At 45.2% G+C, this 18,217-nt stretch overlaps 1 protein-coding gene across 3 annotated transcripts; it reads left to right on the top strand.

Annotated features, from left to right (window-relative positions):
* Positions 1–10,747: 10,747 nt before the first annotated feature.
* KCTD14 (potassium channel tetramerization domain containing 14) lies at positions 10,748–16,118 on the top strand. Of its 3 annotated transcripts, none has more exons than XM_032427365.1 (2): positions 10,748–10,868; positions 15,397–16,118. In XM_032427365.1, exons 1-2 carry the CDS (start codon positions 10,797–10,799, stop codon positions 16,063–16,065), a joined length of 741 nt encoding a protein of 246 aa, XP_032283256.1. In that variant the 5' UTR covers positions 10,748–10,796; the 3' UTR covers positions 16,066–16,118. The 3 variants fall into 3 exon arrangements, with proteins under 3 accessions (XP_032283256.1, XP_032283258.1, XP_032283257.1); XM_032427367.1 differs by lacking the exon at positions 10,748–10,868 and adding an exon at positions 11,614–11,640; XM_032427366.1 differs by lacking the exon at positions 10,748–10,868 and adding an exon at positions 11,620–11,698.
* Positions 16,119–18,217: the final 2,099 nt, after the last annotated feature.

The raw sequence follows: 18,217 nt of genomic DNA, 5'->3' as shown, positions 1-18,217 counted from the left end.
GGAAGGCATGGGAGTGCAGGCCGTTTCAGGGCAGCCGGGGCTGGGGAAGAAACAGGAAATGAAGCTAAAAGCCCAGGCTGCTTGGTCATGTCAGAAGTACCCACTGTCCCTCTGAGTGTCCAGCCCTCCTTTCTGGGGTACAGACCCTCCCCAAGGACTCATCCTGGCTCACGTGGCTGATCAGCCTGCCGGGATGAGCTGGACTAGGCAAGGGTAATTGGCATGGGGGCTGTGCGGAGCCTGCGGGAGGCTCTCCACCCAGACATGGTGGGCAGCGAAGTCTGCCTTGAGGAGATCACAGCAGCCTCCCCATGCTCGATCCCATTTGCAGAGACATCGTGTTCAAGGTACATACCCTCTGCTCAGCGTCTTAGCTCATTTGGGCTGTTATACCCCAAATACCATAAACTGTGTGGCTTGTAAACAACAAACATTTCTTTTTCACAGTTCTGGAGTTTAGGAAGTACAAGATCATGGTGCTGGGAGATTTGGTGTCTGCTGAGAGCCCACTTCCTGGTTCACAGATGGCTGTCTTTTCACGGTATCCTCATATGGTAGAAGGAAGGAGCTAGTGAGCTCTCCAGGGGTCTTTTTTAAATAAAAGCACGAAACCCATTCAATGAAGGTTCCAGCCTCATGACCTACTCACTTCCCAAAGGTCCCACTTCCTCATACCATTACATTGGGCATTAGGTTTCAACATAGGAATTTTGAGGGAGCACGAACCATATCGCCCATTCGAACCACATCGCCCAGACACAAAACAAATCTTCATAGTCACAGAAAGAGAATTTGGGATGAGAAAGACATGGAGTCAGCTTGGTTCTGCCAATTACCAGCTGTGTGTCCTTTTAGCTGTTCACTTAACTTCTCGGAGCCTTAGTCCCCCCATCTGTAGAATAGGTCTAAACGCTGGGATGGATTGATAACAAGTGTCTGTGTTCAGTGTAGGTACTCAGCATATGATTATTTTCTTTCCATTTCCCTCCTTCACTTGACACAGCTGACCCCTCTGCTGGGAAGAATGCCACACAGTCCTCTCTCAACAAACGTCTCCCTCCTTCAAGACCCAGCTTCCATGCCACCTCTTCCATGAAGCCTTCCCAGATCTCCCAAATTGAAAAGCTGACTTCTCCCTGGAATGCCTTGTGCTTGTCTTATGGTGTTGTCTTGTCTTTTTTATTTTTCTCTTTTGTACTTTTTCATGTTCACTGCAACTAATGACATAATGCAAAGATTTAGAAAAAAAATCAATAATCTCCCCTGTCCCTTTCTTTCTTTCTTTCTTTCTTTTTAAGATTTATTTATTTATTTGAAAGAGAGAGAGAGAGAGCACGAGCACACCCAGGAGTCGGGGGAGGAGCAAAGGGAGAGGGAGAGAGAGAGGGGCGCCTGGGTGGCTCAGTCGTTAAGCGTCTGCCTTCGGCTCAGGTCATGATCCCAGGGTCCTGGGATCGAGCCCCACATCGGGCTCCCTGCTCGGCGGGAAGCCTGCTTCTCCCTCTCCCACTCCCTCTGCTTGTGTCCCCTCTCTTGCTGTGTCTCTCTCTGTCAAATAAATACTTTAAAAAATATATATATTGTTAAAAAAAAAAAAGAGAGGGCAGACTCCCCACTGAGCACATAGCCTGAGGTAGGACTTGATCCCAGACTATGAGATCATGACCTGAGCCAAAATCAAGAGTCGGATGCTTAACCGACTGAGCCACCCAGGGGCTCTTCCCCTATTTCTACAACCACCTTACTGATTAACCAATGGTAACATCCAGTGAGTATTATTCTATACCTTTCCAATTATGCTGACATAATTAGATATAAATTTATGGAAGAAGGGGTTTGTTATGTTTATGTTTTTACACAAATGGATTCCCACTACAGTGCTCTGATGTTTATTTTTAATCACTTAATAAATCATGGATGAATGAATATAGATCTTCCTCATTCTTTTTTGTTTTGTATTGTTTTGTAGCGAATAAAACCTTTTACATCCAGGGGCACCTGGGTGGCTCAGTCAGTTGAGCGACCAACTCTTGGTTTTGGCTCAGGTCATGATCTCATGGGCTGTGGGATCATGCCCCACATTGTGCTCTGCGCTCACTGCGGAGTCTGCTTGAAGATTCTTTTCCTCTGCCTCTCCCCCTACTCGCATGCATGCACTCTCTCCTCTCTCTCTCATAAATAAATCTTAAAAAAAAAAAAAAACCTTTGTATTCAGATATAATTTCCACTGTATAGATGCCATCAGATAACTAAGGATTTTTTTTGTTTTGTTTTGGACTTTTTTATTAAGTTTATTAAATTTTAATTCCAGTATAGTTAACATACAGTGTTATATTAGTTTCAGGTGTATAACATAGTGATTCAACAATTCTATACATTACTCATTGCTCATCATAAGTGTATTCTTTAATTCCCATCACCTATGTCACCCATCCCCTCAACCCACCTCCCCTCTGGTAACCATAAATTTGTTCTCTATAGTTAAGAGTCTGTTTCTTGGTTTATCTCTCTCTCTTTTTTTCCTGTACTCATTTGTTTTGTTTCTTAAATTCCACATATGAGTGAGATTATATGGTATTTGTCTTTCTCTGACTGACTTATTTCACTTAGCATTATACTCTCTAGTTCTACCCATGTCGTTGCAAATGGCTGAACAATATTCTGTTGTACATATATACCACATCTTCTTTATCCATTCATCCATCAGTGGACACCTGGGCTGTGTCCATAGTATGGCTATTGTAAATAATGCTGCAATAAACACAGGGGTGCATGTATTCCTTTGAATTAGTGTTTTGTATTTTGAGTACCCAGTAGGGCAATTACTGGATCATAGGGTAGTTCTATGTTTAACTGTTTTTTTTAAAGATTTTATTTGTAAGTAATATCCACACCTAGTGTGGGGCTCCAACTCACAACCCTGAGATCAAGAGTTGCATGCTCTACTGACTGAGTTAGCTAGGAGACCCCTATTTTTAACTTTTTAAGGAACCTCCAAACTCTTTTCCAGAGTGGCTGCACCAGCTTGCATTCCCACCAACAGTGCAGGAGGGTTCCTTTTTCTCCACATCCTCCCCAACACTGTTGTTTCTTGTGTTGTTGATTTTAGCCATTCTGACAGGTGTGAAGTGATATCTCATTGTGGTTTTGATTTTCATTTCCCTGATGGTAAGTGATGATGAACATCTTTTCATGTGTCTGTTGGCCGTCTGTATGTCTTCTTCAGAGAAATGTCTGTTCATGTCTTCTGTCCATTTTTTAATTGTTCATTAAATTTAATTGTTTAATTGTTATTTTTTGGGGGGGTGTTGAGTTATATCAGTTTTTTATGCACTTTGAATACTAACCCTTTATTGGATATGTCATATCTTCTCCCATTCAGTGGGTTGCCTTTTAGTTTTTTTGTTGATTGTTTCCTTTGCTGTTCAGCTTTTAATTTTGATGTAGTCCCAATAGTTCATTTTTGCTTTTGTATCCCTTGCCTCAGGAGACATATCTAGAAAAATGTTGCTACATCTGTTGTCAGAGAAATTACTGCTTGTGCTCTCGTCAAGGATGTTTATGGTTTCAGGTCTCATATTTAGGTCTTCAATCCATTTTGAGTTTTTGTGTATGGTATAAGAAAGTGGTCCATTTTCACTCTTTTGCATGTGGCTGTCCAGTCTTCCCAACATCATTTGTTGAAGAGACTCTTGTTTCCCATTGCATATTCTTTCCTCTTTTGTTGAAGATTAATTCACCATATAATTGTGGGTTTATTTCTGGGCTTTCTATTCTGATCCAAGATCTGCCTCATTCTTTTTAATAGTTACATAGTATTACAAGGCATCAACAAATCAAAAATCATGGTTTATTTAATGGTACCTCTAAGTTTCCAATTTTTGACACCACAAAACAGTGATAAACATATTTGTTTATATCCTTTCAGAGCTGTGCTTTTATTTCTTTTTTTCTCTTTTATTTTTTATTTATTTATTTTTAAAGATTTTATTTATTTATTTGACAGAGAGAGACATAGTGAGAGCAGGAACACAAGCAGGGGGAGTGGGAGAGGGAGAAGTAGGCTTCCCGCAGAGTGGGGAGCCCAATGTGGGGCTTGATCCCAGGACCCTGGGATCATGACCTGAGCCGAAGGCAGACACTTAACAACTGAGCCACCCAGGCGTGCCTCTTTTTTTTCTCTTTTAGCAGTGCTTTTATTTCAATTGGATAGAGTCTCAAAAGTGGGACTATTGGATCAAATGGTATCTGCATTATTTTATTTTAGTAGATATGACCATATTATTTTCCAAAAAGATCATAGCAGTTCACATTCCAATCAGCAAAGTTGGAGGAGCTGTTTCCCTGCATCCTTACCACCTCTAGCATATTATTATTATTCTCAATATTTGCCAAAATGATAGATTAAAAACAGCACAGTATTGCTCCTTGGATTGCATTTTCTCAACCCTTACTCAATTTCAGTAACTTCAGTTCAGTTATTTTATTTTTTCATTTCTGGAAGTTCTATTTGGCTTTTTTCAAATCTGCCTGGTAATTTTTGATCATATCTTCTTGCTCTTTGCTCATGTTCTACATAACCCTTACATTTATTTAAGCACATTAAATACTTATTTTATATTCTATATCCAATAATCTCTATATCTGAGGTGCTTGTGGATCTGCTGACTCTTGCTCATGGTATCTTGTTTCCTTTTGTATTTCAGGACTTTAGATTGTGAGCTTGCATTTGTTGGACTGTGTGGGTTCTTTCAAGTTTGGTGTTACTGTGGACTTTCCTCCAGGAAAGGTTTTCATTTTCTTTGTCAGGCATCTGAGGGCATTATCAACCTAGGTCCATTTAAATTAAATTCCTAGGGGAGCCTGGGTGGCTCAGTCGTTAAGCATCTGCCTTCAGCTCAGGTCATGATCCCAGGGTCCTGGAATCGAGTCCCACGTCAGGCTCCTTGCTCAGCGGGGAGCCTGCTTCTCAACCTCTCCCCCCTACTCATGCTCTCTTTCCCTATCTCTCTCTCTCTCAAATAAATAAATAAAATCTTAAAAAAAAAAGAAAAGAAAGTGAATATTTGGGTCCCAGATCCATTTGAGCTCTAGCCTATAGTCAGGCCTTTTCAGGAAGACTTTTCTCCACCCAGAACCAAGGAATAAGACAAGTACGACATTCCCCTTTGAAAGGGGGATTATTTTATCATTTACCTTCTTGTAGTCTCTGATCCAACGTCCTACCCTGTGAGTGGCCCAGACTTTGTCTCCTACTTTCTCTCTCTTTTTTTAAATTGTGCTTCGTGTTACTGCACTTCACAAATACTGCGTTTTTTACAAACTGAAGCTTTGTGGCAACCCTACATCAAGCAAGTCTATCAGCACCACTTTTCTTTCTTTTTTTTTTCCAAATATCACCATTTGGCCATATTTTTCTTTACTACATATACTATAAACATATACAATGCATGCTACCAAAAAACCACATTTTTAAAAAATTTAACTGTCAAGAAAGCATATAGTGTTATAACACAATGGCACAGGTTCATGTTTTATTTCAAATTGATTTGCTTACCACCCATTTCAAACCATTAATAGTGAAATGTTACTTAAGGATAATTAAAAATTATCTATTTGCATTATTAACAGTAAACAATTCCAACAAATTAATAAGAATTAACCATGTCAAATATTAGTATCCAAAAACTGGGCTTTCACAGAAATGATTATATAAAATATAGCAGCCAATTACAGTTTACTTTTATCAGCACCATTTTCCAACAGCATTTGCTTACTTTGTGTCTCAATGTCATATTCTTGCAATATTTCAAACTTTTACACTATGACTATATTTGTTACAGTGATCTGTAATCGGAGATCTTTGATGTTACTATTGTAATTGTTTTGAGGTGCCACAAACCATGCCTATCTATATAAGATAGCAAATTTAATCAATAAATGTTGTATGTGTTCTTTTTTTAAAAAGATTTTATTTATTTATTTGTTTGTTTGTTTATTTATTTGAGAGAAAGAGAGAGCACAAACAGGGGGAGTAGCCGAGGGAGAGGGAGAAGCAGGCTCCCCGCCGAGCAGAAAGCCCAGAGTGGGGCTTGATCCCAGGACCCCGGGATCATGACCCGAGCTGAAGGCAGATGCCCAACTGACTGAGCCACCCAGGCTCCCCTGTTGTGTGTGTTCTGATTGCTCCACTGACCAGGCATTCCCCCATTTCTCTTCCACTCCTTGGGCCTCTCTATTCCCTGAGACACAACCATATTGAAATTAGGACAATGAATAACCCTACACTGGCCTCTAAGTGTTCAAGTGAAAGGAAGAGTCTCATCCCTCTGACTTTTATTTTTATTTTTTTATTTTTTATTTTTTAAAAGATTTTATTTATTTATTTGACAGAGAGAGACACAGCGAGAGAGGGAACACAAGCAGGGGGAGTGGGAGAGGGAGAAGCAGGCTTCCCACCGAGCAGGGAGCCCGATGTGGGGCTCGATCCCAGGACCCTGGGATCATGACCTGAGCCGAAGGCAGACGCTTAACGACTGAGCCACCCAGGCGCCCCATCATACCTCTGACTTTTAAACCAAAAGCTAGAAATGATTAAACTTAGTGAGAAAGGCTTATTGAAAATTGAGATAGCCCAAAAGCTAGGCCTCTTACGCCAAACGGTTAGCCAAGGTGTGGATACCAAGAAAAAGTTCTTGAAGGATGGAGTGCCTGGGTGGCTCAGTTGGTGAAGCATCTGACTCTTGGTTTTGGCTTAGGTCATGATCTCAGGGTTGTGAGATCTAGCCCCACATCGGGCTCCATGCTCAGTGGGGAATCTACTTGGAATTCTCTCTCCCTCCCCCTCTTCTCTCTCTCTCTCTCTTTCTCCTTCTCTCTCTCTCCCTCTGTCAAAAATAAATAAATAAATACAATTTTTAAGAAAAGGAAAAAGTTCTTGAAGGAAATTAGAAGTGCTACTCCATTGAACACAGAAATGATAAGAAAGAGAAACAGCCTTATTGCCAATATGGAGAAAGTCTGAGTGGTCTGGATAGAAGATCAAATCAACCACAACATTACCTTTTTTTTTTTTTTTTTTTTTAAAGATTTTATTTATTTATTTGAGAGAGAGAGAATGAGAGACAGAGAGCATGAGAGGGGGGAGGGTCAGAGGGAGAAGCAGACTCCCTGCCGAGCAGGGAGCCCGATGCGGGACTCGATCCGGGACTGCAGGATCATGACCTGAGCCGAAGGCAGTCGCTTAACCAACTGAGCCACCCAGGCGCCCCCAACCACAACATTACCTTAAGCCAAAGTCTAATCCTCCAGAGCAAGGCTCTAGCTCTCTTTAATTGGATGAAGGCTGAGGGAGGTGAAGAAGCTGCAGAAGAAAAGTCTGAGGCTAGCAGAGTTTGATTCATGAGGTTTAAGGAAAGAAGCCATCTCCATAACATAAAAGTGTAAGATGAAGCAGTAAGTGCTGATGTAGAAGCTGCAGCGACTTATGGAGAAGATCCAGCTAAGATAATTCATGATGCTGGCTATACTCAACAACAGATTTTCCATGCAGATGAAATAGCTTTCTGTTGGAAGAAGATGCCTCTAGGACTTTCATAGCTACAGAGGAGAAGTCAATGCCTGGTTTCAAAGCTTCAAAAGGACAGGATGACTCTGTTAGGGGCTAATGCAGCTGGTGACTTGAAGTTGAAGCCAATGCTCATTTACCATTCTTAGAATCCTAGGGTCCTTAAAAATTATGCTAAAGCTACTCTGCCTATGTTCTACAAAGCCTGGATGAGAACACATCTGTTTGCAACATGGTTTCCTGAATACTTTAAACCCACTTTTGAGACCAGGTGCTCCATAAAAAGATTCCCTTCAAAATATTACTGCTCATTGACAATGTACCTGGTCACCCAAGAGCTCTGATGGAGATGTATAATGAGATGAATGTTGTTTTCATGCCTCCTAATACAACATCCATCCTGTAGCCCATGGATCAAGGAGTCATTTTGACTTTCAAATCTTATTATTTAAGAAATACATTTCATGGGGTGCCTGGCTGGTTCAGTCAGTAGAGAATGAGACTCTTGATCTTGGGGTTGTAAGTTCAAGCCCCACATTAGGTGTGGAGATTACTAAAAAATAAAATTAAAAAAAAAAAAGAAATACATTTCATAAGGCCATAGAGAGTGATTCCTCTGATAGATCTGGGCAAAGTCAATTGAAAACCTTCTGGCAAGGATTCACCATTCTAGATACCATGAAGAAATTTGTGATTCATGGGAAGAGATCAAAACATCAACATGAACAAGAGTTTAGAAGAAGTTGATTCCGGGCGCCTGGGTGGCTCAGTTGGTTAAGCGACTGCCTTCGGCTCAGGTCATGATCCTGGAGTCCCGGGATCGAGTCCCGCATCGGGCTCCCTGTTCAGCAGGGAGTCTGCTTCTCCCTCTGACCCTCCCCCCTCTCATGCTCTCTCTATCTCATTCTCTCTCTCAAATAAATAAATAAAATCTTTAAAAAAAAAAAAAAGAAGAAGTTGATTCCAACCCTCATGGGTAACTGTGAGGGGTTCAAGACCTCAGTGGAGTCAGTAACTGCAGATGTGGTAGAAAAAGCAAGAGAACTAGAATGAGAAGTAGAGCCTGAAGATGTGACTGAATTGCCATAATCTCATGGCTTCTTGTGGATGAGCAACAAAAGTGGTTTCTTGAGATGGCATCTACTCCTGGTGAAGATGCTGTGAAGATGGCTGAAATGACAAAAATGGATTTAGAATTCTACATAAGCTTAGTTGATAAAGGAGCAGCTAGGTTTGGGAGGATTGACTCCAATTTTGAAAGAAGTCCTACTGAGGGTAAAATGCTATCAAACCGCATTGCATGCTAGAGACAAATCATTCATGAAAGAGAGTCAATCCATTTGGCACACTTCATTGTGGTCTTAATTCTGAGACATTTTCACAGCCACCCCAACCTTCAGCAACCACCACCCCAATGAGTCAGCAGCCACACTACTAGGGGAAACCTTCCACCAGCATAAGATTATGAACTCCATACTGTTTTCCATAGTGGTTGTATTGTTATCGAGTCAATTTTTTATTGTATTTTTTAGAACAGTTTTAGATGTATAGGGAAATTGAGAAGATAGTACAGAGAGTCTCCATATACCCCACACTCAGTTTCCCCTATTCTTAACATATTTCATTAGTATGGTACATTTGTTACTGTTAATGAACCAACGTTGATACGCTATTACTAACTAAAGCCCACAGCTTATTCATATTTCCTTAGTTTTTACCTAATGTCTATTTGCTGTTCCAGGATCCCATCCGGAATTCCACATTACATTATATTTAGTTGCTATGTCTCCTTAGGCTACTCTTGGTTGTGACAGTTTCTCAGGTTTTCCTTGTTTTATTTATTTTTATTTATTTTATTTATTTATTTGACAGGGCACAAGCTGGGGGAGCAGAAGACGAAGAAGCAGGCTCCCCGCTGAGCAGGGAGCCCTACAGGGGGCTAGATCCCAGGACCCTGGGATCATGACCCGAGCCAAAGGCAGTCGCCCAGCTGACTGAGCCACTCAGGTGCCCCCAGATTTCCCTTGGTTTTTTTTTTTTTTTTAATATTTTATTTATTTATCTGACAGAGAGAGACACAGCAAGAGAGGGAACACAAGCAGGGGGAGTGGGAGAGGGAGAAGCAGGGTTCCTGCCGAGCAGGGAGCCCGATGCGAGGCTCGATCCCAGGACCCTGGGACCATGACCTGAGCCGAAGGCAGCCGCTCAACTGACTGAGCCACCCAGGTGCCCCAGATTTCCCTTGTTTTAATGACTCTGACAGTTTTGAGGATTATTGGTCAGGTATATTTTGTAATTCCCCTCTATTGGAATTTGTTAGATGTTTTTCTCATTAGATTGGGATTATGGGTTTTGGGCTGGAAGATCAGGGGTAAAATGCCATTTTCATCACGTCATACCAAGGGTGCTTCCTATCATCTTGATGTTGACCTTGATTACCTGGCTGAAGTATGATATGTCAGTTTTCTTTTTTTTTAATTTTTATTTATTTATCTGACAGAGAGAGACGCAGCGAGAGAGGGAACACAAGCAGGGGGAGTGGGAGAGGGAGAAGCAGGCTTCCCGCCGAGCAGGGAACCCGATGCGGGTCTCCATCCCAGGACCCTGGGATCATGACCTGAGCCGAAGGCAGACGCTTAAGGACTGAGCCACCCAGGCGCCCCGATGGTATGTCAGTTTTCTTTTTTCTCCTTTTCCCTACTGTCCTCTTTGGAAGAAAGCCAGCATGCACAGACCATACTTGAGGAGTGAGGAGTTATGCTCCCCCTCCTTAGGGCTATGTTTTAACAAGCAAAATAACCCACACAACCGGTATCTTAGCTCTTTTCATCGGTGGTCATGCTTTGAACTTTTAGCAGGTGATCTTAAGTGGATAAATATTCTACACTGGCCACCCTATCTCTTGGAGCCTCACTTTCCTCATTTGTAAAATGGGAGTTGTTGATCCTTCACTCCTAGGACTGTAAAGAGTAGAAAGTCTCCTGCTGTCAGTGTCAATTCCCTCTGCCTCCCCCGTTTGGCTATCTGGGGACCCCCTCCGAGAGAGGGTCTGTGTCTGACCTAGGGTCTCACCGCATGCTTGGCAGAGCCAAAGTCAACCCCGGGCTCTAACCACACCCTAAGTCCATTTGCCCCACCCGGGGGCGTGGAGCAGAGTGTACTTCCGCCAGCCGGCCGCAGGTACCTCGCACGTGGCGGGGCTGGGCGCCCAGCCACCTGCGGGACCAGAATGATGAGTCTGAGCTCGGTGCCTCGCTCCCTGCGGCCCAACCAGGCCTCCCCCTCCGCGGGCCCGCCAGCGGTGAGTGCGCAGCCGGGAGGGCGGCTCTATCCTTGCGCTTCTGCGGTCTTTCACTCCTTTCGGTGTCCCCCGTGCGTCCCTTCCTCGGGGTCTGAGGCCCCTAGCTTCTGGCGCGCCCCTGGCTGGGCGCTCTCCTCCTCTAGCTAGTTCTGGCTATGACCTCTCCTTCCGCCCACCCGTGCCCGTTCCCCGCCTGGCTCGGACCAGCCTCTCCTCCTTGCCCTCTTTCCTGCCTGGCCTCCTTTGTTTGTCTCCTCCCTCTCTGTTCGGTCTTTGTTTCAGCTGTTTTCTGTGTGTCTCCCCTCAGTCCCCTGGCTTGTCCTAGTCCACCGCTCTTCCGCGGCCCCTCCTCCTCCCGTGTTTGGGAGAAGACCCCACGGAAGGCTGCGGGACTCTCATTCCCTCACCCACCACACCCCATCCTCTCCAGCCTGCCCCTGCCCTCTGGCAGCGTCCTGAGCCCGCCTGCTCGCCTGCTCCCTCCCAGGGCGTGGTTGAGGGGAGTTTGCGTGGAGGATCCGGAAAAGGCCCAGTGCGCTCCAGGAGCAGAACATTCTAATCTCTCCTGGGCTAGGTGCCATCCTGAAGACTCCTGGAAGGCAAAGCAGATCCAGCAGGGGGAGGCTGTGGCGCTTTCCCATAGAACAATGATAACGTCATTGTGGTTGGCTGTTGACAAAGTCACCTGCTCCGTGGCAGGGCCGCCCTAGGTGCTCAATAAATGAATGAATTCCTGAGCAAGAGAGGGAGCCAGCGGGGTGCATGATGCCAGGTAGGGAAAGACTGGCTTTTATCAGAATACCAGGTGCTCCTGTAAATCAGTGCAGCAGGTAAGCTCCAGTCAATTGGAACATTTATTGAGCATCCTGGTGTGCTGGGCCCTGTAGTAGGTACTGGTGACACAGAGAGGAATCTGGGATAGTCATCCCTTAGGAACCTCACAGTCTAGCGGGGGATACAGATGAACAAATGGAATTACAAGAGGTAACTGCCATGACGGTGGAAATACAGGGCCCTGGAGGATCACAAGGAGACAACCCATCTAGAAAGATTTCTGGAGGAATTAACTTGAAGGATGAGTGGCCTAAGTGAAGGCAGCAAATGAGTCACGTCCTGGAGGCAAGGGGGACCAGCCTGCTCTGGATGGCTGGGGTCAGAGTGGTTCTGGTAGTTGATTTTGCCAGGGCTGCCAAGGGCCTTGTAAACCTTATTAAGGAGTCTAGAGTTTATCTGGAAGGAAATGTCAGGTGCCTGAAGTGTTCAATGCAGGGTGTGGCCAGATCAGATTTGCACTTCAGAAGATCGACTGGCTTCAGAGTAGAGATTGGATTGGGGAAGGGCACTTGAGGAGGCAGGGAGCCATGGAATTGACCAGAACTGAGAATCACCAGGACTTGGTTATGATTACCTAGGTGGGAGGAGGTTGAGGATACCAGCAGATTGCAAGATTACAACCTGGATTTTGGCCTCAGATGACTGAGATAGGGAACAATGGAAAAGGTCAGGGTTGTGGGGTGGGGAGAGATCTAGAGAGGCTTGGGAGACATTGGAGTGACTCTACTAAGGGTGACCTCAGGAAATGTCTGAATGTTTGGCAGGGTGTTTGCATGTGTGTGAGAGCTAGGTCTGTCTGATTCATCCCTGTGCCCTCAGGGCCAGCCCTGGCCTGACACCCAGTAAGGGCTCCTAAAGATCATGTTTCCCCCAGCTCATGCACACAGGGCCTGAGATAGGCTTTCCTACCCAGGAATGTTTCCGCAGCATTACTGGGAGGTACAAAAGGCGGGGACGAGTGGCCACGAAAATGGGCAGGTGGTCAGAAGAGGGGTGGAAAAGAAGTCTTTATTTGCTAGAAACATATTGTAGTATTTGTGGATGAGGTAGGAGGTCTGGGATTTCCAAAGAAACTGGAAGATTTCAGAAAAAAAGGAGGGGAAAGAGAGACAGAATTAAGAAGTTTGGGAACAAGACTGAGGTCTTGTTTGGTAAACAAAGAAATGGGCCTCAGAGTATCAGGACAGGAAGCTATTTTGTGAAGCATCTGGAAATGAGCTTCAGAAACAACATTTGAAGTGATTGGATTCATTAGACTTCCAGAGCTGGAGAGACTTAGAGTTCACTTTGTGCATTTTGCCTTCCCTATTTCATAGATGACTAGGCGTAGGCCCACAGAAGAAAGTGAGCTTACCCAGGCACATCGCTACTTACTGGCAGTGGTGGGACTGGATGTTGGGAGGGGTAGGGCACCCATCCACCTACTGGAGTCACACTGATAGGGGTTTGATTGCGGCTCTGACTTCACTTCCTAGCTGTGTGACCCATCTTTCTGAGCTTTCCTCACCTGTAATATACAGACCTCAAGAGCATCTGTGAGCTTTCAGGGCACAGGCATGATGAGAGCACATCCGACCATTCCAGGGTGAAAGTCTGCGACTTTGCATTTAACTGCCTGCCTCTCAGAGCCACCTCAGTGTTAACCGAACAGCCTTGCCAAGGGGCTTTGAGGTTTATGGGAGAAAGAGGAAGTCACAGGTTCTCGGTTTATTTTTCTCCCGGCTGTATGGTTTGGCTGCTGTCAGAATGCATCCCCTTGGTCTCCCTTCTCTACTCCAGCCAGCGGAACTGTCCCCCGGTAGGAGCTGTTGCCATGGCAACTCAGTTCTTTCTCCCCAGCCGTTTGGCTGCCTCTGGCTCTCTTTATTCCAGTACTTGAATCTTAGAGGTAGAGCCCACAGTCAAGCTGAGAATGAAGTCACACCTAAATGAGAACCCAGGACATTCCTGAACCCTGTCACTACTCCTGGCTCTGCAGTGACCTGTGGCAGAGTCTCCGGGACAGAAATGCAGCCTCCCTCTGACACTGCCCCAATCTTTTCTGTGGCTGCGCCATCACACCCCCTCGGAAACCTTCCCTGACAACCTCCAACACACATCCATCCACACGAAGAGCTTCTGAGTCTCCCCTCTCGGCGCCTGCACATTTAAGCCATCTGTTTCCCTCTCTCCTCTGTGAGCTCCTTGAGGGCAGGGACTGCGTCCTCCTCTGCTCAGGAGAAGGCTTGAATGTAATAGGCCCTCTACATTTTCTGGAATGAATGAGTAACTAAGGGAATGAAGAGTGGAGGTATTTAAAGGGTGAAAACTGGCTGATGTGATGACTAAGAGCGCATGCTTCGGGGTAACGTGGCCCTGAGTTTAAGTTCTGACATCATCACTTAATAGCTGGTTGCCTTTAGGCAATTTACTTCAGCTCCTTAATCCTTCATTTCTTCGCCTGTAAAATGAGGATTTAATTCATTCTTCATAGGATTGCTGTGAGGATTGAATTAGAGGTTGAATGGAAAGTGCTTTGCCCAGTTACTAGACTCTGAGGGGAGAGACTGTCCTGCTTGTTCCTCAGTGTTCCAGGTACCTGGCACATACATATTTTATTGACTGAGTGAGTCAATTTTAGATAACCAAAGTTATTCAGGAAGCTGGTTTGGAAGGCTAACAACTAGTGTATCACCTCACATGTAATAATCTTCTGGTATTTTTGTTCCGTCTGTTAGTATTCCCCAAATGCAGCCTGACTCTCAGTCTGTTCCCAGGTGCCCCTCCACTGGCCTGTGGGCATCTCCAGGCAGGCACCACGTGGGTCTTCACCACATCCTTAGTGCTCAGCTCAAGGTTTGACATAGAGAAGAGGCCTCTAAAAATTCTGTAGACCAGCTAAACCTAACTTCCATTGGCACCACACTTTACAGTTTATGAGGCAGTTTTATACCGATCATACCTGGTGTTACTGACCTTTTCAGCACCAAAGATATTCCTGTTATTAATAACCCCCGGCCCATATTATCACACAAATTCCCTTAATGAATCAAAGTCATGCTAACTGCTAATCAGAACTTCTGACCTATATTAAACAAGAATTTGTGGGATGCCTGGGTGGCTCAGTCGGTTAAGGGTCTGTCTTCAGCTCAGGTCATTATCCCAGAGTCCTGGGATCGAGTCCCACGTCAGGCTCCCTGCTCAGTGGGGAGCCTGCCTCCCCCTCTGCCTGTCGCTCCCCCTGCTTGTGCTCTCTCTCTCTCTCTGACAAATAAATAAACAAAAATCTTAAAAAAAAAAAAAGAAAGAAAGAATTTGTGTCCCCAACTGCCACCACAGGATGTGGACCCACAGTAAGTACCCAAGAAATGCTAAAATGCTTCCTGAATGAACACAGGTATGGTTTCTTAGTCTCTGAAAGGTTGAAAATACCCCCCCCCCCTTTTTTTTTTTACTATATCTTAGATCTGAACATCCCACCTTGGGGACTTCTGACTTCACAACAGCTCCATATTCCCATTTTATAAATGAGGAAAGAGGCGTAGAGAGGGAAAAAGCCCTGCCAAAGGCCACAGGCTTAGCAAGCGTTGTCACCGGGACTTGCTTCCACAGCAGGCTCTTGGACTAATATTTTGTAATATTCTATGGATGAAAATAAGCCACGAGCTCCCTAGAGGTGGCACTACTGCTTCACTCTGCCTTCTTGTGCCCTCAGGGATCCCCTGTCGTGGAGCTTAACGTAGGAGGCGAGTTGTACACCACCACCATGGGCACCCTAAGAAAACTCCCGGGTTCAAAGCTGGCAGAGATGTTCTCCAGCTCAGCTAAGGCCTGCACGGACGCAGAGGGCCGCTTCTTCATCGATCGCCCCGGCACCTATTTCGGACCCATCCTGGACTACCTGCGCAGCGAGCGGCTGCCCACGCACCACATCCCGGAGGTGTACCGCGAGGCGCAGTTTTACGCAATCAAGCCTTTGGTCAAGCTCCTGGAGGACATGCCGCAGATCTTCGGGGAGCAGGTGGCCCGGAAGCAGTTCTTGCTGCGGGTGCCAGGCTACGACGAGAACCTGGAGCTCATGGTGCGCCTGGCGCGCGCCGAGGCCGTGGCGGCCCGCCGCTCCGCGGTGCTGGTGTGCACCGTGCGCACTGAGGAGGAGGCGGCGCACTGCGCGGATGCTCTGCGGCTCCTGGAGGCCGAAAAGAGGTCGGTTGTCAAGTTCGGCCCTTGGAAGGCGGCCCCGCAGGTCAAGGACCTCCTCGACTGCGTGAAGATGGACATTACGGCCCAGGGGTACCAGGTATACTATGAACCGTACTCCGAGAGGACATTATGGGCCAAGTATTTCAGTTACTTTTATACATTCGTCTTCATCTGGTGGTGATCCCCCAGGGGGCGGGGACAGTTTGTTTCGGGTTCTGGTGGGACTTATGAAATTAAAAGTTGCCTTCAAAAGCCGTCTTCCTTTAATTTAAAACAAACGAACAAACAAAAAAACGACTTCCAAGGTGGTCTATGAGGCTTGCCCCCCAGTAATTATTTCCCTGTTGAGGATTTTCCACTGATTGCAACTGACTCCACTGTGCTTGCCTTTAAAGAGGTGCAGCTGCTTCCTCTTTAAAGCCTCCCCTACCTGCCAGACCCTTCCCTGCAAGTCCAAATGGCAAGGCTGAGATGAGTTGGAATGTTTCAACAATTCATCGGCTGGAGATGGCGGATGATAACAGGAAGATAACAGAATACCATGAATCCAGATAAAATGATCTGAAAATGTAGTCTGCCCAGGCTCAGCGTATGGTCCAATCCTCTAGCCCTATTATACACCTTCCTGAGGAAGATGCCCAAGTTCATACCTGTAGTAGATGCCACTCCTTCTCCCTCTCCCTCTCCCACTCAGATCTCCTTTTCCAGGTGCAGTGAGCTGTCTTTTTCTCTAGGGCAGTGATTCTCAAAGTGTGGTCCCTGGACCAGCAGCATTGGCAATACATGGGAACTTCTTAGAAATACAAATTCTCCGGCCCCCACCTCAGACCTACTGAATCAGAAACTCTGAGAGTTGGCCCAACAGTCTTTTAATAAGCCCTTCCGGTGAGTCTGATGTACCCTAACTTCGAGACCTGCTCTAGAAAAGAACTGCTGTCTTCTTATGTGGAGGTATAGACGACTGAGCCCTCACCTCAAGGAGGAATCAGCTGTGGTGCAGTTCCTGTTCTGCTGCTCCTGGTGGGATCAGGCTGAAGTCAGTCTTCATCTGACACCACATTCTTGCTCAGCATTCTTTCTCTGCTGTATACCCTACTTCTCTCACTCTCCGTCCCCTGAGAGCACATCCTCAATAAACCACTGGAACAAGAGTCTCTGTTCCAGGTTCTGCTTCTCAACCAAAGACAGTAATGCAACTCTAAGGAGAACACAGGTAGACATCATCCTTCTCCAAGTCCAGGTCTAGATGGCCCCCTTCCCCCTTCCTGCCTAGTAGGGTGACCAGCCGTCGAGATTGAGGTTAATTTCCAAGGTTTAAGAAATTACTACTGTCAGGGAGTTTCAGATTTAAACATAAAACTGCTCAGAATGGTCATTGTCAATGACTGTTATAATTCAATAACCACATCTGCTTGTATATTTTTTCTTTCTTTTTTTAAAAAAGATTTTATTTATTTATTTTATTTTTTTTTTTTTTTATTTTTTTTTTTAAAGATTTTATTTATTTATTTGACAGAGAGAGAGAGAGAGAGCACAAGCAGGGGGAGCGGCAGAGGGAGAGGGAGAAGCAGGCTCCCCGCGGAGCAGGGAGCCCGATGCGGGGCTCGATCCCAGGACCCTGGGATCATGACCTGAGCTGAAGGCAGACGCTCAACCGACTGAGCCACCCAGGCGCCCCAAAAAAGATTTTATTTATTTGACGGAGAGACACAGCAAGAGAGGGAATGCAAGCAGGGGGAGTGGGAGAGGGACAAGCAGGCTTCCCGCGGAGCAGGGAGCCAATGTGGGGCTCGATCCCACTGGGATCATGACCTGAGCCGAAGGCAGATGCTTAACGACTGAGCCACCCAGGTCCCCATGCTTGTATATTTTTTCTTACTTTCAAAACTTTTTTCATGTTTTCCTTTTGGTATTTAATATGCCTGACAATTTTAAGTGAAAAAATCCTGAATGTCTCTTTGAACTTTTTATCATGAACCAATTCAACATTATTTATCAAGAACCTGAAAAAAAGTTTATACTCTTTGATCAGTAATTACATTTATGAGATTAGATTCCCAGGAGACACTCTGTTCTGTAAGATCTAAAGAGGATTGCTTAAAGTCTCAATTTTGTGAATTATGTAAAGGTCAATGTCCTCCTCAAGATTTCTGTACATTCCCAGAGGGCTTGTTATCTTATGGTCAATCCTGGTTCTTTGTTCCTACTGGATTCATGGATCATCTAGATGTCCTGAGCTTGTTTTTGCTGTTCGACACAATGCTCACCCAGATTGAACACACATATCTTTTTCTTAATTTTTACAAATGCTACTCCCATGAGCTATTTGTGCA

The sequence above is a fragment of the Phoca vitulina genome, unplaced genomic scaffold (assembly GCF_004348235.1).
Source record: "Phoca vitulina isolate PV1807 unplaced genomic scaffold, GSC_HSeal_1.0 scaffold36, whole genome shotgun sequence".
Classification (NCBI taxonomy): domain Eukaryota; kingdom Metazoa; phylum Chordata; class Mammalia; order Carnivora; family Phocidae; genus Phoca; species Phoca vitulina.
Note: the sequence above shows the minus strand (reverse complement) of the source record. Positions and strands in the feature narration are given on the sequence as shown.

Bases quoted from the DNA above. Each gene is read 5' to 3' on its own strand.
- KCTD14 (XM_032427365.1), top strand. From the start codon at position 10,797: ATGATGAGTCTGAGCTCGGTGCCTCGCTCCCTGCGGCCCAACCAGGCC. The intron at 10,869-15,396 runs GTGAGTGCGCAG...TTGTGCCCTCAG, and splicing joins CCTCCGCGGGCCCGCCAGCG to GGATCCCCTGTCGTGGAGCT.